Below are 24420 nucleotides of genomic sequence, written 5' to 3'. Positions count from 1 at the left end.
GAGAGAATTCAAGTATTTATAGGAGGTGAAAAGTTTTGTGAAAAGCAGCTTTTTAGAAATTGTATGAATAAGTCATTTACACCTCAGCTAAAGGAAAACTTAGATTAAGTTTGGGGCCATCAGAGAAGATATGTTGCTTAGTGTACAAGTTGATGTTTTCATGCATGCATATTTTTTTTGGTTATCAAAAGTGATGACGATGATTACATGCATATCTGAGTTGGCAGTGCAACTTTGTAATACCACTTACTTTTTGACACTATTGAACTCGAGGAGTTCTACATTTCTAGATTAGCTTTAAACTATTTATATGTGCTAGATAGTTAACTTTATCTAGTAAGGTTCTGTTTGGGGAAGCATTTCAGGTGACTTAAATGGTAAGGTGCTACAATTTTAAGTCACCTTATATGATTAGTAATGTTTGGTGGAGGAACTTAAATAAAATTTAAGTCCAAAATTTGACTGAAATTGAGTTGGAGTAAAATATAGCTTCTGAGATAAGGTGCTGAAATTTTTTATTATTATTATTTTCTTTTTATCTTTTTAAGCCTAAAGAAATATTTTATTTTTATGTTTTTAAGTTTAAAAAGATATTTCAGCTACAGTCATAAATAATATTACCAAACAGGTTATGTAATCAGTTAGCTTAACAGTTTCAGCACCTTAACAGTTTCAGCTGCTACCTTATCAGTTTCAGTCACCTTATCAGTTTCAGCTCCATTTCAGTCAGTTTTGCCAAACATAGCCTAAGTCTACTTGTGAATTCAACAAGAGTAAGAATGGACAACGATAATCTGTCGTATTATATGTGTAGTATATTCTTAATTAATGTGAGGATACATTCGAGATGTCAACATCAACATTAAAAATACCTCATCAATATATCATTAGTTAGCTTTCTAATACACGACCTCAGGTTTGTTTTAATATAGATTATTAGAATATAAATCAGTTTTTACAGTTATTTTGTTTCTCGATCACCTTATGCCTTAAGAGTTGGTAATATAGTTACGGGTTCAAGTTGGGTCATCTCACGTTTCAAGTCAGGTCGTGTCAGGTCACTAATTCCAACAAGTCAGATGCAGGTCGGGGACGGTTGTAATTTGGTCAGGTTTACCTCGATTTGTTTCTTCTTTCGGGTGCGATCGGGTTTGGACAATCAATTTCGGGACAGAGCATCTTTCATAGTCATATGTGGGGTTTGATCGGGTTTATGGCAGATTTGTAGCGGGTGCTTTGAGGTTCATGTCATGCGTTGGTCGAGTAGTTATCAGGTGAGGACAATAGGAGTTCGGGTTATTGCCAAGTTCGAGTCAGGTCGAGTTATAATTGGTTGTATCATACTTGATTTCGAGTACAGAACTAGTCATGAAGCTTGTGTGGCGCTACTTCAAATTTGTATCATTATTTAAGATTTCATTGAAAATAAATTTTTGAATAGTTCATGTAATTATACACTTGTACTAACAAGTCAATCGTCTTTAAGTTAAATTAATCTTGAATCAATGATATCTAATTGAATTGTAACGGGTAGTTATTCGATGAGATCGACATATATAAGCTAAAGTTAATAGAAACAATATTGCGTTTAAGAGTGGTTTCTTTTACTAAGAGACCACTGAGCTAGAAAATAATGTCTCCTAGGTGGTCCTTAAGTTTTTTTTTTTTTTTTTTGGGGGGGGGGGGGATTCTCCATATATGACTTTTTGTAGTAGTACTAGTTTATGCTTTATGTTACTATGTGTTGAAGTCAATGACAAGTTGAGTTATCAACAACCAATAATGTCGAATAAATTTGGGTGATGGGTGGCAACATGTCGGGTAAAACGAGGTCCCGGGTCGCAACAAGTCTGGTAAAATCAAGTAAAGCTCGCAATATAGGTCGGGCCAATAACATGTTGTGTCGAGTTATAATCAGTTTCAGGTCCTAATCAGATCAAGTGTCGAATCGAGATCGGATCGTTGTTAGATTGCATCACTTCAGTTATCGAACTTTTTGGGCGGGTGTCGGTTCAGGTTCAATATCAGGTCATGAAGTATTTAGTCAAGATCAATTATCAATTATTATTAGGTCGGGTGCATGTCAGGTCCTATGTGACCTATTTTACAAAAATTTCAGGTACAAGTCAATTATAGGTCATTACAGGTTCAGGTCGGGTTCTCATATCAAGTCAATTTTTGACAACTCCAGCCTTAGTATAATTGTCTTCTTCGTTTTCTGTTAGCAAGAACATCTATCTCACAAAACAATCATATATATCGAAAAAAGATTGATTAACAAATTGAACTTTTTAATGATATATAGTATAACGGGTGTTGATATTTATAGTCCGTAATTTACTAATTAAAAAGTTGCTTGTATTACTATATTATTTTATACAAAATTTTAAACTTATTTTATCTCAAATATAATGGCATTGAATTAACCATTCGTTTTCATAAGTTTCAAATAATGTTTTTTTTTTGGAATAAAAATGAAATTATGGGATGAAAAAATAGATATGGTGAACAATGATTTTTAAAATGATTTCCTACAACTGGTTGTGAAAATATGTATGCAGAGTAATTACATAAATTGATATACAATTATATATGATTACAAAGTTAATAGTTCGAACCCTAATCTCAAATTTGACCACCATGTTGCAAATATCGACATGGACTAGTGGTGTTCAACGGGCTAGGGTCCTTTATTACTGCTTTCTATTTTGTGTTTTTCCCTTCCAAATTAAACTCTAAAAAATTTTCTCCCAAATTTTCCCAAATCATAAACCCTAAAAGTCTTTGTCTTCTCTACTAATGTGCGATAATCTCTTCAATTTCTGTTTTATGACAAATTGAAAGAGGTATCTTTGTTATCTCTCTTGTTTTTGGTTAATTTTATCTGTTTTTAGTGAGTTTATTTCTTTGATTCCGGTATTTCTCCTTCTAATCATGTTGAGTTTTGATCGATTTCACTTTGATGATGATGAATGTGAGTTCATTATGATGATAGATGATGATTTTCTGATAGAAATTAGGGAACAGTGATGGACTAATTCATGAAATAGTTTTTTTTATTCATTGCTTGAAAATGAGTTACATCACCTCTTGGGTATTTATAGACCCAATATTACATCATCTAGATTTTTCTACTAAGTTCCACTAATTAGAATATTTAACTTAGATTTTTCTAGACTTTAATATTTCTAACACACACTAAAATATTCTAAACTTAGTTTTTTTACATAGATATTTTACAAGATTTTTCTAGACAATTTAAGACAATGCATATAAGATTTTTCCTTACATTACATGACCTATCTGGAATTTTTTAGATTAACTTTCATCACTCCCCCTTAATCTTGAAATTTCTTGTACTTCAAATTATTCTTCCGTTGATGCCCTTGTCATCAACAATCTCCGATCTTGATTTTTCTTTTTGTTTTTGTGTTGGTACTCTTGTCACCAACTTTAGCTTGTCTTCCTTCTTTATTATTTTTTCTTATCGGTACTCGTGTTACCATCTTCCTTACTCTTTCTTACTGATGCTCCTGTCACCAGCAATTCTGCTCCTTGAAATTGTCTCTTTTTGTGAATATTTTTGGTGCTCATGTGACCAAATATTTCTGCTAATGCACTTGTCATTAGCAACCTTTAAACACTTTCTTCTTCAAAATCTTTTTTTTTCTCCAACATTTAATAAAATTTTTCCATTTTCAAATATTTTTCTTCAACATTCTTTTACTAAAAATTTTCATTTTTTCAATTCTTGTAGATGTTCATGTCATTAACCTCCTCCATCATTTCTTTGTTAGTGCTCATGTCACTAACTAAACTATTTCTCAATTTTTTTTAATCTTTCCTTCACATACCTTTTCATTTTTAGTTTCTCCTTAAGCCTTTATCTTTAATGCATCTTCACAATTTTTTTTTATCTTCACCTTTAATTTAAATTCTTCCACATATTTTAAATTGGACACTTACCTCAACTTCTTTTATCTTGCTCCAACCTTTAACTTGATAATATGCATCTTCTATCTTCTTCTTGCTACTCGGATGTTGGCGTTATCACGTTACGGCTCTGATACCATGATAGAAATTAGGGAAGAGTGATGGATTAATTCATGAAATAGTTTCTTTTATTCATTGCTTGAAAGTGAGTTACATCACCTCTTGGGTATTTATAGACCCAATATTACATCATCTAGATTTTTCTACTAAGTTCCACTAATTAGATATTTAACTTAGATTTTTCTTGACTTTGATATTTCTAACACACACTAAAATATTCTAAACTTAGATTTTTTTACATAGATATTTTACAAGATTTTTCTAGACGATTTAAGACATGCATATAAGATTTTTCCTTACATAACATGACCTATCTAGAATGTTTTAGATTAACTTTCATCATGACGATTTTTTTAGGTTTCAGAGTTAGTGTTGAGCTTTGGGAGATTATACTATGCTTCATAGATTTTGAAGAAATGTTGATAATGGAGTTTTTTTCTTGCTTCTTATGATGGTGTATATGTAAACATAATCTACAAAATGATGAAGAAGTAAGAAAAAATCAATGAAAACAAAAATACCCAAAAAATAAAACGATGGCAAGAGGAATATTTCAAGGATAATTCTTTTATAAGTCAGAATTTGATGAAATAGAGTTTTTATGGAATTGAAAATTTTGCAGTAAAGTTTTTGAAAAACCCAGGTGATAGATGAGGTTTTCATTATATTTTATCAGATTTGATTACTCAACTGCGGTATTAGAGTGCATTGTGCATACTATATAGCAGCTTAGTTCACTGTTCTGACTTCTAAGTGACTTGCCTTGCTCGAATACTTCAATGATCTGAGTAATGTGTGAGAGAAAATTAGCTGATCATGCAAGGTGGATGTTAATTAGGTTTCCGGAATGGTATATTTTCATTTCTTATTGCTAGTTCTTAAGCACAATTCTGTACTGTTTATCCTTGATATTGACTTGAACATGAAGCAATGAATGTACTAACAGTAGAAGTTGTCCAACATTGAAGCAATATACTGTTATCAGTGTTATGAGATAATGAGAAGAGATTTTTAAGCTCATTGATCTTGTTTTAAGCTCATTGATCTTGTTCTTGATATTGTAATAGATTATGAAATAATGAGATAATAGTAGATTCATCAATCATCAACTTAGGCAATTATTTTTCTTGTGGTAATGCTACAAAAGCTAAAAAAAATAGTTTCAATAATGTGATTATTCATTATTGCATATAACGCAATGGTAACTGATGCTAACAGACAGAGATTATCTCATATCTCATATAGTTTGACAGTAGGCTAGTCTGTTTATCTGTTGGTATGTAGCAATCTTAGAAATTTCGTGCAAAAGGAAAATGCACTATTGATGTTGTAATCTAATTAGAATTAGTCAGGTAGTTGTTCTTATTAGTCAGGTGTTGTACTGTTGTATTAATAACTTGCTCTCATTCCTCAACTTTGTTGTATTTGTGGCATCACATTTAGTTTCACTGTTTTTGTTTTAATGGTTTTTACTTTGGTGTTAGGAGGGATTAGGATCTTAATGGTTTTATAATAAAAAAGCCTTTTTCCTCAATCCTTTTTGTTGCGTCATGCGTGGCCTTAGCCTTGCTCTCCTCTTCACAACTTTGCACTGCAATTCTGTCTCCTTCACACTTGTAACCTTGTGGCAACTTCATGTATACAGTTTCCTGCAAGTCACCATGCAAAAATGCATTCTTAACATCCATTTGGTGTATAAACCAATCTTGCATAACACCAATAGCAAAGAGGGATCTCACTGTTGTCAACTTGGCTACAGGGGCAAAAGTCTGTGCATAATCTAGCCCATATTTTTGCTTATTTCCCAACACTACCAACCTAGCTTTATGTCTTTCTAAGGTGCCATCTGCATTATATTTGTTCTTGTACACCCACTTGCATCCTATGGCAATTTTTCCTAGTGCCAGTGTGGTAATATCCCAGGTTTTATTTAGTTCAAGGGCCTCCAACTCTTCATTCATTGCCCTGATCCACCTGGGATCTTTCACAGCTTGTTTATAGTGAACATTGTCACTATGTTTTGCAATTCTAGTAGCAAAACACCAGAATTGTTTGCTAGTTGGGATGTTCACAGTTTTTTCAGCCCTTTTTGGTGCTTCAGTACAGGCTAGGTTAGTCTTGTAGTCACTTAACCATGAGGGTGGTTTGTGAGTCCTAGAAGACTTTCTAGTTTCCACTGTAGGTTGGATGCTCGTTTCAGATACAATCTCATTGTCATCATGGTTAGTTTGTTTGGTTTGATCATTGGATCTTTCACTCTCAGCCTCTTGAGGATCGTACTGAGTGTTTGGGTGTGTGGATTAGTAGCTATCTCAGTATCATACCACTCTCTGGAAGTCTGGTCTCTACAATGAATTACAGGCTTAGCAGATTGTTTGAACACTTGATAAGGGAACAAGTGTTCATAAAATTTGGTGTGTCTTGTAACAAATATGGTATTGTTTAGCAGATTATGCACTCTGTAGCCCTTTTGTGAGGTTGGATATCCTAAGAAAATGCAGGGTACCCCTCTCACATTCAGTTTGTCACCACTCTTATCAAGGTTATAAGCAATAACAAAACATCGAAATGTTTTCAGCAAGTTATAGTTTGGTTTAGTTTTATAGAGTACCTCATATGGAGAGACATTCTTAAGGTCAGTTGTAGGAAGTCTGTTGGTGATGTGTGCAGCAGCAAGCACACAGTCTCCCCAGAATTGAGCTGGCACTCCTGCTTGCAGCTTCAAGGCCCTAGCCATTTCTAACAAATTTCTGTGTCTTCTTTCCACCCTTCCAATTTGTTCAGGTGTGTCTACACATGATGTTTGGTGCACTATCCCTAGTTTATCAAACATAGGTCTGCAGTGCTTGTCATCCAGCTCAACTGCATTATCAGATCTCACCACCTTCACCCTTTTATCAAACTGAGTCTTGGCCATCTGAACAAATGTAGCCAAAGCATCATATGCATCTGATTTGTTTCTCATCAGATGAATCCAAGTCATCCTTGTGTGATCATCAACCACAGTAAGGAAGAATCTCTGGTGATTCTTAGAGTTCACTCTATATGGCCCCCATGTGTCAATGTGGATCATCTCAAATGGTTCACTAGCCCTTGAAGCACTTACAGGAAAAGAGAGTCTAGTGAACTTAGCCAAGGGACACACCACACATGTGTCACACTCATCCTTGTTAAATCCCTTCAGGCTATCTATTTGTAAGATCCTTCTCAAAGGTGCATGCCCTAACCTCATGTGCCACAAGAAAGTGTCATTTATTTTTCTTCCCTGATCAACACTAGCTGGAACATCAAGTTGTGTTGCATTGAAAGCATGATGTGTACTATTATCTCCCTCTGTGAGCAATCTGTCTCTCATGTTGTGTAAAATATCAATCAGTGGTTCATCAATAAGGTAGTACAAGCCTTTCATTACCTTCCCTACTCCCACCAACTCTTGATTCTTGTTGTTCTGAATTATGCAAAAATTCGAGTGAAAAATTGCTTTGCTTCACCATTGTGAGATAGTTTCCTCACAGAAAGAAGGTTGTGTTTGAATGTAGGAACATACAACACATTTCTCAACACCAAATTGTTCTTCAAAACAGCATCTCCCACATGAGTAATTTTAGATGTTTCACCAGTAGGTAGGTTAATTTTTGCCTCACTCTTACATGTTCTTATATTCACAAGACAACTCAAATCACCAGTCACGTGATGTGATACACCAGTGTCAATTATCCACTTGTTTTCTTCAATTTTTGCATAGTAACAGCTCACCATATTGGAGTAAGCAAGGTCCATTTCATCATCTGACCCTCCTTCATTGTCATTTCATGAAGTAAACAGCATCTTTAACAATTTTTCAATTTGTCCTGTGTTGACAGAACTAGATGAACCTATAGTGGATGCTCCTTCACTTCTCACATTAGCTGCCATTTTCACCTTTTGATCATTACTTCCCTTGTTCCACTTCTGATAGCCCTTGTTGCTGTAGTTACCAGGTTTCTTGGAGTAATATTCCTTACTTTTCCCTTTTTGATCTCTCTGGTGCTTGGGGTGCCTAGGTGGATACCCCACAACAGTCCAACACTTGTCAACAATGTGACCTATCTTTCCATAAGCTGTACAAGTGTTCTCATTGCTTTTACTAAACATTGCAATCATGTCATTTTCTTCTTTCGGTGGTTTATGAAGCTCCCTCTGAGATTCTTCTTGGGAAAGAGTGCAACAGGCACTGTCAACTGAAGGTAGAGGTGTGAGCATCAGGAGGTTGCTTTTCACTGTTCCATAGGACTCATCCAACCCATTTAGGAACTGGAACAACTTTTGTTCCTCTTGCTCTTTGTTCAAGGCTTCCACAAAAGCTGTTACTTCAGGTGTAGTCTCTGTAATGGGGGAAAAATTCATCAAGTTCTCCAATTCTTCCCACAAGGTTTTCATATCAGTGTAATATTCTGAAACTAGCCTTCCATTTTGCTTGGTTTCATAAATTTCTTTACTGATTTTATACTTCATGGAACCATTGGTGACAGAATACCTTTGCTCCAGTTCCCTCCAAATTTGACCACAGTTGGTCACAAACATCACAGACCTCTTGATCTGTTCACTCATATTTACCTTGTCAGTTCCATCTCTCTTAACAACTCCTGTAATGAAGCCTAATTTTCTTTTTGAGGCTAGAGATATCTCAAATGATCTCCTCCAAGCTCTGTAGTTGGAGGGACCTTGGAGTTTTTCTACATTTATGGAATTGCTATTCTCAGAGGGATGAAGGTAAAGAGGACACATCCAAGGAAGAAGATGTCATATTTTCGTTTTTGTTTTTTCTTCTGGTCATACACACAGCAGGAAAAGCAAAGACACATGATGGATTGATTCAGACCTTTTAAGGAAAGATTAAAACTTTCTAAAGTTTGCAACTTTAGGAATCTACAGCATGAAATAAATACACACAAGACACCTTTTTTCTTGCAATCGATGAAACAAACTGAAATAAAAATGTTTCTCTAAGAGTAACGAACCTCAAGCTCTAATACCATGAAGACAAATGTATTCTTTCATTTGTCTCAGCTACTACTGCTGCTCAAGAAACATTTTTCTCACTTTCAGCTTTAGGTTTTCATTTCATTCTCTCATGCCTTTTTGGACATGAATGCAGCCTTTTATATCAGGTGCACAAACCTAGAAAGTAGTGCCTTGTAGGCTACACAAAAACCTAGAAACGTGTCACACAAGAAGACAAACAACCTGAGGTTGCCAGCCTAAGCAACAGACAGAGATATAAAAAGAGTTTGGGCCACACTAACATAGTGGGCTTTTAATACTAACAACTATGTAACTAAACTCAGCTGGACTTCTTTCTTCAATAATGTGTGAGAGAAAATTAGCTGATCATGCAAGGTGGATGTTGATTAGGTTTTCGGAATGGTATATTTTTATTTCTTATGCTAGTTCTTAAGCACAATTATGTACTGTTTATCCTTGATATTGACTTGAACTTGAAGCAATGAATGTACTAACAGTAGAAGTTGTCCTATGTTGAAGCAATATACTGTTATCAGTGTTATGCGATAATGAGAAGAGATTTTTAAGCTCATTGATCTTGTTCTTGATATTGTAACAAATTATGAAATAATGAGATAATAGTAGATCCATCAATCATCAACTTAGGCAATTATTTTTCTTGTGGTAATGCTACAAAAGCTAAAAAAATAGTTTCAATAATGTGATTATTCATCATTGCATATAACGCAATGGTAATTGATGCTAACAAACAGAGATGATCTCATATCTCATATAGTTTGACAGTAGGCTAGTCTGTTTATCTGTTGGTATGTAGCCATTTTAGAAATTTTGTGCAAAAGGAAAATGCACTATTGATGTTGTAATCTAATTAGCATTAGTCAGGTAGTTGTTCTTATTAGTTAGGTGTTCTACTGTTGTATTAATAGCTTGCTCTCATTCCTCAACTTTGTTGTATTTGTGGCATCACATTTAGTTTCACTGTTTTTGTTTGAATGGTTTTTACTTTGGTGTTAGGAGGGATTAGGATGTTAATGGTTTTATAATAAAAAAGCCTTTTTCCTCAATCCTTTTTGTTGCGTCATGCGTGGCATTGTTGCAAGAATTAGAATACAGTTTGCTTGAGAATACAGAAGCTCTTCTTATATTTGCTTGAGAATCACAACTCTTCTAGAAATCAACTTGAGAAGTAGAATACAGTTTTAAATTGACAAGTGTATAATATTGACAAGACTATAATATCAAGATTGTAATGGGCCGGGCCGGGCTTAAATGACCTTTATCCAGCCTAACCCGTTTAATCTATGCAATGGGCCTGCCCAACCCGGACCCGGCCAGTTGGGCACCTCTAACGTGGACACTTGTGCACCTCGAAAACAAATTTGAAATTCGTAAAGAGGTTATACTTCAAAAAATTTATTAGTGTTCAAATGAAATTTCATATTTAATGTAATTAAAACATAATTTAATTGACCATTGAGAATGAGGAGGGTAGAGATGGCCAACAATGAAGGTCAATCCAGCCCATTCAGCCCAGCCCACTTCGTGGGTCGAGTACGCTAAAAGTCCGGTCCAGCCCGCCTCGAACCGTGAAATTGGTGTGTGGATCGTAAGCCGAATTTTTGACCCCAACCCACGAAAGCCCACAACTAAAATCGTGCAATCCGGCCCATGAAATCGATCCAGTCTGGCCCATGAGCCGGACCAGTTCGTGGACCAGATCGGTGTGGGCCAAGATTTTTCATCCCCGTTGACCAGCCCGCCTAAACCGTGAATTTCGCAATCCAATCGTGGGCCATGAAATCTCAGGTCGGCTCGCTAGGGACGACAGACTAACCCGCCGAGCCCGCACCAGCGCCCATCACTAGAGGAGGGGATGAAGGGCTTTGGGCTAGGTTGTACTTATATGTCATGTCGTGTCCTTTAGATTGTAAACTTGGATCTTCCACAAATTCGAAAGAGAATTCGAAATTAAAGAAAAGAAATATTGTCAACTAATACTTCTATAACATTGAATTTCCTATAAAAAAGAAAAATAAAAAAAAACACTAAATTTATCAATTAGTATTTTTTTTTGCAAAAAAAGTAAATATTAACTATAACTTATTTTTTGGGCCTCACTGGGAGCCCTGTAATAAGAAGAAAAGTGATAGAGTATAGATCTATTCCTGGGGCCTCACCCATCAGCTTAAACTTTTGGTTGAGTTGGTCCTTTGACATGAAACAATATTTACATATATCTAACAAAAAGCCCTATTGGACGAGCACTTATCGCACGTTAGACAACTCAAGTACAACAGATTAACATTTAAAAGTAGGATATGGTTTGGTTCCATGGGTATCACAGCAAGCAATGGAAACCATCTGAATATCCAGGAGTGGATTAAAAACTTTTTTAGTCTTTTCAAGCATAGAAAGAAGGAAGATAGTGTTTCCATGGAACTAGAGTTCGTCTCGACGCTCTGGGGTATTTGGGTACACAGAAACGAAATCATCTTCAGGAAGGTGCAGCCAAACCCGGGAAGAATTATGCTCTTAACCAAAGATCACATCTTAAGGTCGAATTCTAGGGAAAAAGACCAGGATCATAAGCTGGACAAGAACTCGTAAAGATTGCATCTGGATCATGGAAATCATCAACAGCATGGTTGGACAAAGGGAAGTATGGATAATATCAGTGTTCAAACAATTGTGGTTGATGGAGCTTGGAAAAAAAATGCAAGCACAAACCAGTGGAAAGCAGCTATAGCATGGAAAATTGTTAACAACAACCCTAAGGAGGAAGCTGCCACAAAGATTTTTGCAACCTCGGCAGTTCAGACGGAAGCTTATGCAATTCTTAAAGCATTATCGGATATGGAATGGCGAAGTCCGGGGCTAATAATCAAAACCGACAACACAGAGGTTATTATGGCTCTGCAAAAGGATTATATCACGAATAAGAGTATAGATAACATCAACAGAGATATTAAAAGGATAGCCAATAGTTTTTTTGTTTGTTTCATGCGTCAAGGTAAGTAGAGAAGAGGTTAGGTTAGCGCATCTCCTTGCTACTACAGCAAGGAAAAGCTAATTGCCTCCAAAAAAAAAAATCCCTATTCTCAAGCTCAAGTAGATAGTGGAACTCGAAGTTGTGCCTTACCCCTTTGAAATATAACCTCAACGATACTACTAGTCTACTACGGTACTACCCACAGCACTACAGCAGCATCCAGCCCTCCTCATTGCCGCTCCTCTCCTCCCGCGCGACGCCGTCGACCAGTCCTCTTCCCCCGCGCGACCCCGTCGACAACACTCACAACACCCCACTCTCCCCTCCCCTCGCACGTCGCTCACGACCCCCCTCCACGCCCCTCCTTACCGGAATCAGACGGACACCACACACCAGGTACAATACCAACCAAAATTCATCAAGTTTCGATTTTTCCCATCTGCTTCCTTCTTTAAACTTCACACTGCCGTCCTATATATAAAAAGAACTTGAGTTTGCCGTCTACTTTGGTGATTTTCGCTTGCTGCTCGCTGGTAATCACAGTTTTCCGGTGAACCCAAAACTCTGGCGTTTAATCTGTTTTCCCAGATTTTGTAAAACCCCTTTGATACGGCGCTTATTACAATCAACCACTTTTGCTGAGTAGTCTGTGTTTTTTTTTTTTTAAAAAAAATTTGATTTTGTTTGTTTGTTTGAAGTTTGAACTATAGTAGCCTTCAGCAAAGCGGAAAAAAAAATGGAGCACTTGAGTGCGGATGCGGTTTCTATATGGCATCATATGCAGCACCATGAGAAAGAGCTTTGGCATAAGAGAAAGTTAGTTTTTCTTTCTTACCTACATCCCCTCTTTATGACCTTTTTTTTTTGTATAATTGCATTATATTCTGGTAATTCTTATGGCTACTTCAAGAATTGAATAACGAAACAACCTTGATCGAATTCTATGTTCGTGTTTCGTTGGTGCATTATAATAGTTATTGTTATTCTAGTTGTGTGAATTTCTAAGAGCTTATCGAAGTTATTGTAGTTGTAAATTGAACTTTGGTAGCCCTAATTTGAACTTATCGGAACTTATTGAAACTTGTTTGAACTTGCCGGGACTGAATTCTTTTTGGGTGTGAATAAGAGACTAGAGAGCCTTAAGCTAGGATATTTTATAGTTGTAAAGATTGCACGAGTTTAAAGGGAACTTTAATGACTGGTAATTAGTAGAGGAAACTAGACAGTAAAATTGATTTCAATATGATTGTGTGTTGCTATATCACACAGGTTTCGGAAAACGATCTTGTTTTTTGATTTTGAAGACAGAAAGGGGAAAAAGAAATATAGTCTGGTAGGTCTAGTTGAAGAGGGGGGAAGGAGAGAGGGGGGGGGGGTTTGTACCTGTTCATGAGTTATTAAGGAATTTCAACATGGGTGGATCATTTATTTTGGGGTGGGGGAACTGATAGATTGGATTTCTAACCCACTTATGGCATGTGCAGGTTCCTGATGGGTTTGTCAGACATCGATTATTGTGATCAGAATGTGAGATCACGTGCTGGAATACAGTGAGTATGAGTTGTTTGAACCCTGAAGCCATCTTGCTAATAGTTCTGACGATGTTCATTGGTGTTCTCTGTTAACTTGAATGTATTTCTTCATATATATATATACTTCCTTCGTTTTTTTTTTAGATGTTACACTTTTCAAATCACGGACTCCTAGGTAATTTTTGGAGAGGAGAGAGATAGAGAGAATGAAAAACAAGAGGGTCCCATGTGAACATGTGATAGGAGAGAGATAGAGAGAAATTATTACCCGAAATAAAAGTGTAACATCTAATTTGAAATTTCCTAAAATAGAAAGTGTAACATCTAAAAAAAATTGGAGGAAGTATATATATTCATAGTTGCAACGATGAGATCCTAAACGAACTTATGCGAAATGTGGATGAGACAGATAAGTCGATAGAGACACACTTGGAGACCTTTCTAAGAGGTATATATATATATATATATATATATATATATATATATATATATATATATATATATATATTCGTAGTTGCAACAATGAGATCCTAAACGAACTTACGTGAAATGTGGATGAGACAGATAAGTCGATAGAAACACACATGGAGACCTTTCTAAGAGGCTTGAGGACTAAAATTGTGAAACCCTCCTTTTTATTAAGGGGTAGGGGTGCTGGTGATGAGGGCAGGAGATATATTTAACATGTAGCGACCCATTTTGATATTTTGTTTTCTAATTTTGTTGGTTGCCTGGATGGAAATCAAGACAAGACACTTTGTGAAATTCTTTGTTTTATAATATACATTATTTTTGTGTTTTGTCATTAATAGTGAAAGGATGACACTGGATATAAATAGCAGTATTAGTTGTTCATATCTATTCTTTTGACCTTTGTTTTCTCAAGTTGGTTAAGAGCTGAGGTTCTTGTTTGTGTCACAAAATAAAGTTGTTGAGATTCCTTGACACTAGCCTGAAGTAAATGAGTTGAAAAATCCTTTGCACTTTAACTGAAAGAATTAACTGTGTTGACGTATATAACCTATATAAGTTGGCATATCAGGAATATTTTAACAACACATCACCGTCTCTTGTTCAACTATACTATATTATCAAATCAATATACTTTCAGTTAACCCCCAACTTCTTAGTATATTGAGATTTTGAGAAAATAATTCAAAATTTACCAACTCTTTCCTTTTTGTTATACTAAAAACTTTAAAGGGAATGGAGCATGTTACATTCATGTTTAAAGCTCAACACTAAACCGTCCCATTTAACTTAATAGGTTGAGCGTGGTTACTCGTGTAAGTAAACATGTCCAAAGTTTCTCAAGAATAAAAATTATTTCGTGTCCGGTTTGTGTCGTGCTGTTGTGCCTGATCACTTTTGCCAGATTTAGTTGCAAATGATTAAAAATCATTGCTTAATTTAGCAATTGCCTTTATTTCTAAGATCTAGTGGTGGCTGTATACCCCTATATAACTGTCATCATGATTTTCATCTCACCAGGTTCTCATGGTAATTTATGGTAAACTGTTTCAATGTGTATTCTAGGCTGCTGTGCGGTATTACTGAGATTCTGAAACTTATTAGCTAACCCCATGGCAAGAAGGTGCAGTTTAGCATTAGACTTGGTATTCTGTTAAAAGATTCATGGGGAACTAATTCGATGGATTCTTATGGGTTGTTGTGTGATATTACTTGGACAAATACTTATAAGCTATTCCTTCTGCAAAGGAGTTGCTGCTAGGCATCAGACTTGGTGATCAATTTAGAAGGGGGGGATTGTGCACACTATTTGTTGAATGCATTTTCTGTAGTTTTAGGCTGCTTCTGTATTAGAGAACTCATGCTTCCCTCATCTCACAGGCCACAACCAGTCTCTCGGTTGTTAATTGCAGTGCCTGGATGACTTTACATGTGTGATCTGTACTTTTGGTTTGTTCACTCACCTCTTAAATTTATGTCATTACAAACTGCCTCGGAACTGACAGGGATTTATTTATACCATGACAATTCTTAGATATATGGCAAACAGTGATTTCTTAGTTTCCACTGGTTAATTGCCCTGTTCATTTTTCTTATAATTTTTGTTTTTCAAATGCAGATCAATATTGCCGGAGTCATTTTTAAGGAAAGATGATGTAAGTATATAGCTTTTTGCTAAATTAATATTATTCCTCTAGTTGGTTGATTTAGCTGATGCTGTATGCTTGATTCTTTAAATTACCTCTGTACATTGTGATGCTATTGATTGCGGCAAATCTTTTCCCAATATTATTTGACTAAATGTTCCTTGATCATGTAGTCTTGTAGTAGAGTCAACAGCATTGTGACAATTGTCACGACAAAGCTGGTCTGTGATATTCTGTGAAACTGGACTTTTGACAACCATATACATTTTCCTTAAATTATTTGCATTACTAAGCAAAGACTTTTGAAGAATTCAATAGTTTGGATAGATTTTGTTGTGCGACAGATTTATCTAGCAAGAGTAGACCTGTCATTGATCGAGCTACTATGAAGTGCATCCTTGACTTTTGATTTCAAAAGGTGAAGGTATCTTTTTCTTTTTTCTGGTTCTCAATTCCTCATTGTTTATTAATTTTAGGTCTTCTATGAAGATGTCAAAAGTTATATTGAGAAGGGCTTTCGTCAAGCATGTGATACTGAAGCAAGACAGAGTAAAGCTGATAAGCAGCAGAAATTCTGTGAGTTAAGTTATGTTGAGAAGGGCTTTCGTCAAGCATGTGATACTGAAGCAAGACAGAGTAAAGCTGATGAGCAGAAGGAATTCTGTGAGTTTCACAATTGGTCAAGAATTATTTTGGCCTTGCTTGATGATTTGTCAAACAATGGACTCTGCTGTCTAGTCAAGATAGTGACAAGGGGTTCAGGTTTTTCCGAGAAAACTCGTCCACAAATGATGCGAGTTATCAAAAATAGCTTGCAAGAAATACATAGCACTCGGTTGGATAGCAACCACCAAGGCATAATTCAGAATCAACTGTCTCAGTTGCTAAGGGACCCAAAGAATTTCCACCAGAATCATGGGAAGCATGTACAATTGACAAGGGAATATCTTATCAGTGCTTTTGAGAAGATTCAACTTCATAGGATTCCTGTGCGGATCTTGTGTGCAATGCAGAGGAGACTGAAGGGGACACAAGGGGTCATGCCGAAGTTGTGCTCTCGTCCTCCTGGTTGGAGCAAGAGAAAACTGATTGTGCATTTGGAGAAAATGTGGAGAATGATGATCGACCAACTTGATGAATCAGATAAGCTGCCAGAACCTTTAGCCAAAGCAATGGCAGTTCCAGGCTTATATTCAAAAATAGCATCTGACTATCAGGATCTTTCCATGCCCACATTTGTTTTTTTGCCACCAGAAATTGAAGCACTACAGATTGAGATAGTAAAGGCTATTTGGTCACTTGATCATAGATTCAAGAAAGAGGAATTGAAGAACTTACAACTTCTGTTGGACCCTAAATCTGAAGTCAGTGTTACTAGCCTAAGAAAAGCAATTAGAAACATGCTGATAGACTGCCTCTTTGAATGCAGTGATATGGAGGCAGTTCCAGATTCTTTATTAGATGCTCTGTCTCTTATTAATAAAAAGTCGAGCAATACATTTAGGTTTTCTACGAAAGAGTTCATTGAAGAAGAGGTGGAATGTGTACTGAATGTGGGTGCTCATATGAAGCAGCTTTTGTGGTCTTGTGTTCCTGATGATAGACTTGACCAAGAATTTGCGGATGCATACATGGAAGAACTTGAAGAAAACGATGATGGAGATATCTTTGACGACTATGACCAGAAGCTGCCTATATGTTCCATGGATGTAGTTCAGTTTGGGTTTGACGATTTCAGTGAAGAGGTAGCTAGTACCGGAGAAGTAGATCATGCCAGTTTTAGTTCAGCAACATCTGCATACAAAGAGAATTGTGGAAATTCTGATGAACTTCCTTCCGGTTCATCCTTTCGGGCCTTTTCTCATAAAGATGATTGCAGGGATTCAACGATCAATGGAAATGAAATGCTCTATACTGTTGTAGGAGATGGTTCAATTCCTCTTATTTCATCTGTATTGCAGAGCAATAGTGATATTATGAGCAGACAAGATCCTCCAAACAACGCTTCAGTGGATTATGTGAACCTTGCTGAGAAGTGCTTGAAGCAAAATTCATTGTCTGTGTACCAAAGAAATAGTTATGTAGCTATCCAAGAAGTTTGTGACCAAGGAAGCTTAGTTTCATACCAGATTATTGGGCACATTTTGGCGGAGTTTGAACAGAGAGAAGCATTGGGTTTAAATCGTCACTATGTGTCATATCTTAGAGGTGAAGATTCTTGGTCAGAAACTTCTCAAGGTAATATCTTTGCTCTTTCCAAATTGTTACAACTAGAGGACTAAAGTCATATTTCTTTGCTTTCCTGCTATTGGAATCTTTTGTTTTGTATGTCACAATATACTTGAGCTCTTAGTATGACATTTCTCCTGCATGAATACAGTTTAATTGGATTGAACAATGCTTTTTCCTTTGCTAGTAATCTTCTACCTCAGCAAGATATGGAGCTACTGTTTATTGTAGACGTCTTTTTTTTTCATTCTTCCACTTTAGTGTTTCTTATCTGTTTAATAATCAATTAGTGATTCCCTTCTATCAATTTGTTGATAGTGGGGGCACCGAGGTTTCTATGAGTGTCACATTTGCATTGCTGCTTGCAATGCCAGAAATTAACTGTTAAATATTTCTTTGATGAAGTTAATACATACCCTTGTTACCAGAACTTCGAAGTTAATTATTTCAAGCAACAATAAATTTTGGTGCTGATTACAGATTTTTGGGAGTGTAAATTCTAGAATCCCATTAGGAAGTGCTTTGTTTTTTGCACGTCTTAAGTGTAATCTATTGAACAATGTGTAAGCTTGTGTACATATGTTTATTCCTCTTAAGAGTAATATAGATGGCTCAAGTTTAACAGAGAACATAGGCTCTTCTGTGTCATAGTGCATGGTGAATCATGGAATGTTGTGCACTGTCTAGTCTCACAAGCATCTTGACACTTTGGGAATTGTGTAGCTAGAGAACTGAGAACCTAATGAGTACGCTATTATGGTTGCACTTTTTGTTACTTCTTGAACTAGTTGGACTTAGTAATTGATCCAGATGAAAACTATGATTGATCCTTCTTTTTCTTGTGTGGAGTTTTGTATGGAAAAAGGTCTTGTATTGACTTCAAATTGATTGGACTTAGGCTATTATTATGATACAAGTTGATGCTATTGAATCTCTCATGGTGTTTTTCTGCAATTTTGAGCTTAGTAATTTGAAATTACCAAGTATCCTTTAATTAATGAGATGGAGATTTTCAGGCTAATTAGTACAATTCTGTTTGCATTATGCTTTCTTGATCTTTTTTCAGTGGCTATAGATGCACGTAGTTCTTTCAAGCTAGTTCTGACTCTGACTTTTTTCGTTGACTTGTGCTCTTATTTTCTAGAACCAGTTGCTTGTTCAAAGGATAAAGATGTGAAAGGTTCGATCATTGTTCAAGCAGTTCAACAAGTCATACCTTCATTCTCTAACAGGTGCAGTTGCTTCAATTCTCAGGCTTTTACATTAGGGCCTTAGATGAGCCCCGCCCCAGCCCCCCCCCCGACTAACTATTGACTCGGGCGAAATCTATTATTTTGTGTGCATCTTCTATGTTTGCCTGAATTTTATATGGTGCATCTACTTTTCATTCTATGCATCTTCCTATGTTTGCCGGAATCTTCTATGGTGCTTAGATGTAGCACAAAAGTCCCGATGGCCTGTTTGATAGGCGGTAGTAAATGGTAATGGATGGTAATGAAAGTTTAAGAAGAAAGATAAATTCCTATATTTGTCGGAATCTTCTATTGTGCTTAGATGTAGCGCAAAATTCCCGATGGCCTGTTATATAGGCGGTAGTAAATGGTAGTACGGTATGTAATCTTGTGAGGGGAGTCCGTTTCAATGCTTGTCCACCCTCTAAATTTTTTGTTCTTCTTAAACTTTCATTACCATCCATTACTTACTTGGGAAGATGTTGTTGAGTGGTAATGGATATATATGAAAAATTACACGCATTCCAAAGGACACTATAAAGGATTAACATAAACACTTTTTATTACCGCCTACCATATGGGCTGTCATAAGTATGCCTGTAGCTGAATAAGTTTGTGCAAGACTATAGCCTCTGTTTGAGACACTTCTACAAGCAGTTTAGTTGTCCTTTGAGTTTGACAAGTTTTGCCAAAATTATCAATCAATGGGTTTCAGAAAGCTCAATTTATGAGGATAATAACAGTAGTTGTGGTGTCTGTCATAGCACAGGAGCATCATATCTTGAATATAAAATTGAGTTTTCATTTTGAAGATTTGCCTGATGGATTTTGTGAAATATTTTCATGGCAGCCAACTGGAGTTATTGCAGAGATTCATGAGCCCGCGATAGAGGAACTAGTGACAGTATATATGGAAATTATCGTGCTTTTACCGTACATCTAGGCATATGTATGCCCTGGCGGCTCAGATTATACACACTAGCGCATGATGTGCATAGGAGTGCCTGTCTTGCACACACCGCCTGGAGAGCCTTGGGCGTGCCTTCATATTGGTAAATCTGTCTACGGTAGCATTTGGGAGATTCGAGGCTTGAGCAATTGACAAGTCTTCTTGCTCACTTGACGTTCTTTACAAGTGGAAGTTTTACTTCCTTTGATCTCTGTCTCCCTCTATTTCTAAAGATCGGGGAAATAATGGTCCCTTTTTTTTTTTTTACAATGTATAATTGATATGTTAGGGGTGTAACTGCGAAGCAAATCACAAATGTAGATAAAACCAATACTGCATTGGAGTACATAATCTTGTAAGAGATGTATTTATATATTTTATAACAAGTGCAAATGAAACTAGTACTTTGCGCTAGAAGGCACAAAATTTTGAAGGGATGTTGTATTTGTATCTCTTATCACAAATGTATATAAATCAATACTTTCCATTGGAGGAACATAAATAAAATATATATTTGAAATTTTAGGGGTGTAACTGTGTAAGCAAATCACAAGTGCGAATAATACCAGAAAATGTTGTACTTCTTGCGTTTCTTTTTTAGTGCAACACTTTGACATGCACTATTCACATATTCTACCTTGATGATTTTTTTTTTTATAAATACTTCTTCCATTCTATATTAGTTACAAGATTTTTTTTTTTTTCAAGAAAGTTCAAATTTAGTTGTAGCTTTACAAAGAATTTAGAAGGCAATGAGTTCTCTGTACTCTTTTATTTTTCTCTTCCTACTTGAAATCTTACACTATTCATTATTATAGAGAATCTTCTAAGTTATTTTCTATATATCAGAAAAATTACAGTCATGTTAGGTCTTGTTTGATTTGTCTTAATAAATACTTTATTAATATTCAATCCTAATAATTTTAATAATATTTAATGAAAGATTTTTAGAATCAAAGAAGTGTATTGGCAAATATGCACAATTAAAGTAGGAAAAACAAAAAGCAGAGGGAGTATATATAAATATATGTGTGTGTGTGTGCGCGCGCGCGTGTGCACGTGTGTGTGAGCGCGTGTGTGCGTGGTGTAGATGATGGGTCAAAGAAGTTGTATCCATCTTCGACACGTTCCACCACCGGCTATCGCTAGTCATCTGTCTCATCTCGGGTTTTCACCCACTTATTTGGGACAAGTGGATGGGTAAGCCATTCACCCGTGAATAATTGCGAGCTCTACGACTTCCCCCTCCATATTGCAAATAATATGGCATGGAGGAGATATATAAAAACAAAAGTCATCATACGATTTTTATAATGATTATTTTCATAAGATTAACTTTTTATATTCTAGTCTAGTACATAATTCGATTCACAAATGGTGTGCCTCCAATGTTGCAACTATTATGGAACGGAGAAAATATATTAGAAATTAACCTTTTATATTTTAGTCTACTATATAATTAGAATTATATATAGTTAGAGTTTTATCAAAGAGTGCATGTCGAGAAATTATGATTTTGTGGGTGTTGTTGTTGGGCTAGAGGAAACTGTGTTTCATCAAAAGAGCGCGTGTCAAAAATTATGATTTTGTGGGTGGCAAGGTCAAGGCATTGGTAACCGCGATGATGGCGGAGATATCCTAAAAAGATGCATGGAGTGGAGCGATGTGCTAGTTTATTAGGAGCAGTGGTTGTGATATTGGAAAAACATAGACAAACCAAAAACACTGACATGATCATATGAGGGGGTAATAAAAACTAAGGCTTGAGCAAGAGTAGTGTTTTTTTTTTAATTTAGAGCTTTTGTAGGTAAGATATTTAGGAGATATGTAGTAGTTTCTAAAGCATACTGCATACACCCAATATTTGTTAGGAATAGAAGCATGTAATAAGAGGGTACGCGGTGCGAATAGTATTGTTTATAGTGTGGATCATGCATGCATTTAGCTTTGCCATTTTGAGATCCGGTGTGGGGACATGAGAAGCGAAAAGTGATGCCACTTGGACATATAATAGTTTAAAGAGATCATTATCAAATTCATGGCCATGATCACTTTGAAAATATTTAATAGGACGTTCAAATTGAGTGATACCATGTTAGATAATATAATCTCCTCAAAACTAGAGTGACTTCATTGATCAAATTAATTTATATAGAATTACAATAATCCAAATCCTAACATAATTAAGAAATCATGCAAAATTATATCTTAAAGTAATGAGAAAATATTATCCTAATAAAGATTGCAATTAGCAATTATGTACAAGGGAATCATGTATAATTGTAGTGGCCTTTTGGATCATTATTTATTCTTATACTTTTAAGATGTGTTTATTCAAAAGCTTCACAGCTGCTTACACATGGATGATTAATACATCACCTGAAGCGACAATATGTTGCTAAATATGCCTAAACTTAATAATAATATAAATCAAGGAATTGCAATAGGTTCAACTCAAAAAAGGAACGCTATATGTCTAAAGAGATATTGGTTCTATATATGTTTCCTCTTCTAAAAGCAACCTAACATGGTATGATCATCTGCTTGTTGAATAAGAAATCGCATTGTCTTGATAAAGTAAAAGTTACTACTCTTTCTCCTTCTTACTATATATAGTTGGAGAATTTGATAGAAAAAAGGTTAGGTATTTGGAAACAATAAATAAATTAACTCAATGACAATTGCTTGAACCATCGAAGGTGATAATTAAGATAATATCCTTTATACACTGACATTTCCACCGACGGATAAGGAATTTTTGCCTTTTACCTCTCTTTTTTCTACTCGATTTGTGTATTATTATCATCTTATTGTTTTTTTTCTTTGAATTTTACCATCATAAATAACATAACTCGCTAAAAATTACCACCTTGACTCATTATGAGCTTAATTTCCAGGCCAAATATGATTCGGTTGCAGGATATTTTGTTATTTCCTTCTCATTCCATCTTCTCTGTAACTGATTTTTATATAACCCAAATTAAAACTTTAGTTCACTGTAATAGAAATCCATGTTAAAATTGAAAATTCTCTCATCCTACTCAAGGTAAATTAGGGTTTGAACTTCTTATCCCACCTTAATCTTGTCCAAACAACCATTAGGTGTATGTCTTTGATGAGGTGCGTGATAAGACGAGAGCTACTTAATTAGATAGATAGTAATATCCTCAGCTATATACACAAAATATCTATCCTGTTCTACATACACGAAGTATTTATTTACCAAAATTATTGATTTTATTGACTATCTCAAATCAGTTACTGATTGGAATACAAGCTCAATTTGATCGTCAAGTATTTTGTTAAAAAAAGAATCAATCTTAAGTTGGTTCATATGTCTGTAATAGCTGATCCGTGTTTCAGAGGTCCAGTTTGTGAGTGGTCATGTTGTAAAAGATTTATAAATAAATTATACATCGGGTGTACCATGAGCATGCATGGTATACCTAAGCTAAAAAAATTTCTTATTGCTCATTTGAAATCATCTAAATGAACAAATTGTACTAAAGAAGGAGACTTCCAATAATGAGGAAAACGTAGTCTTGGATGTACAATGCACATAGTATACCGGGGTGTATGATTAATAAACTCGTCATGTTGACAAATATGAATATGATGTGATAAATATTGCTGCAGGTTGGGCGAGATTATTCTTATCCTACTTTCTGTTTCTAGCTAGTTCTAGTTTAATTCTTATTTACTAGTTAAATGTACTAGGAAAGTTGTAAAGATATTTCTAATTGTTATATATCTAGTTAAAATTAGGAAACTTTTCTAGTTTCCTACTAGTTAATTGGTAGGTTTAGGAAGTGTGCAGTCTTAATTATGTGTATATACCATTGTTTTGTTTTGGATTCCTTACTCCATAAATATTACTGAGCATGACTTGAATGTGTGCCCATTTTCAGTTTTTTATCGCTTTCCTGCTGATGTGTGAGCGTGTCCTCAATTGACTGAGGTGTGAATGTTGCATATTCATTGCCAATGTAGAGTTAGTCACACGAACATGGGCACCATGTCATACTGGAACTAGCAACATTACACTGCCAACTTTTGAGTCAGAAAACATCCCAAGTGCTTTTGTTGTCTCAACGACTTCAAGATTTATTAGAATCGAATATGTCAAAACTCTCATTATCTTCAGGTGGTCACATGCTACACCTGAGATTGCAAAAATCTATCTCAAAAAAAGTAGAAAATATACTTCTCCTGTTTCGTTTTGTAATGCCATAAATGGGTATTATTTGTGAGATATAAAATATTACTTTGTTATATTTAAAGTGAAATGAATCGGAGGAAGTATAACTTTTCTAAA

General features: G+C 35.6%; 1 protein-coding gene across 2 annotated transcripts; it reads left to right on the top strand.

Annotated features, from left to right (window-relative positions):
• Window positions 1-12205: 12205 nt before the first annotated feature.
• On the top strand, window positions 12206-20538 carry LOC104902539 (hypothetical protein). Of its 2 annotated transcripts, XM_010690341.4 has the most exons (7): window positions 12206-12442; window positions 12745-12862; window positions 13531-13596; window positions 15668-15704; window positions 16172-17933; window positions 19069-19156; window positions 20007-20538. In XM_010690341.4, exons 2-7 carry the CDS (start codon window positions 12783-12785, stop codon window positions 20044-20046), a joined length of 2073 nt encoding a protein of 690 aa, XP_010688643.1. In that variant the 5' UTR covers window positions 12206-12442; window positions 12745-12782; the 3' UTR covers window positions 20047-20538. The 2 variants fall into 2 exon arrangements, with proteins under 2 accessions (XP_010688643.1, XP_057247751.1); XM_057391768.1 differs by lacking the exon at window positions 13531-13596.
• The last annotated feature ends 3882 nt before the right edge of the window (window positions 20539-24420 follow it).

This window comes from Beta vulgaris, chromosome 9, assembly GCF_026745355.1.
Source record: "Beta vulgaris subsp. vulgaris cultivar EL10 chromosome 9, EL10.2, whole genome shotgun sequence".
NCBI lineage: Eukaryota > Viridiplantae > Streptophyta > Magnoliopsida > Caryophyllales > Amaranthaceae > Beta > Beta vulgaris.
This window is presented reverse-complemented; position numbering and strand designations above follow the sequence as displayed.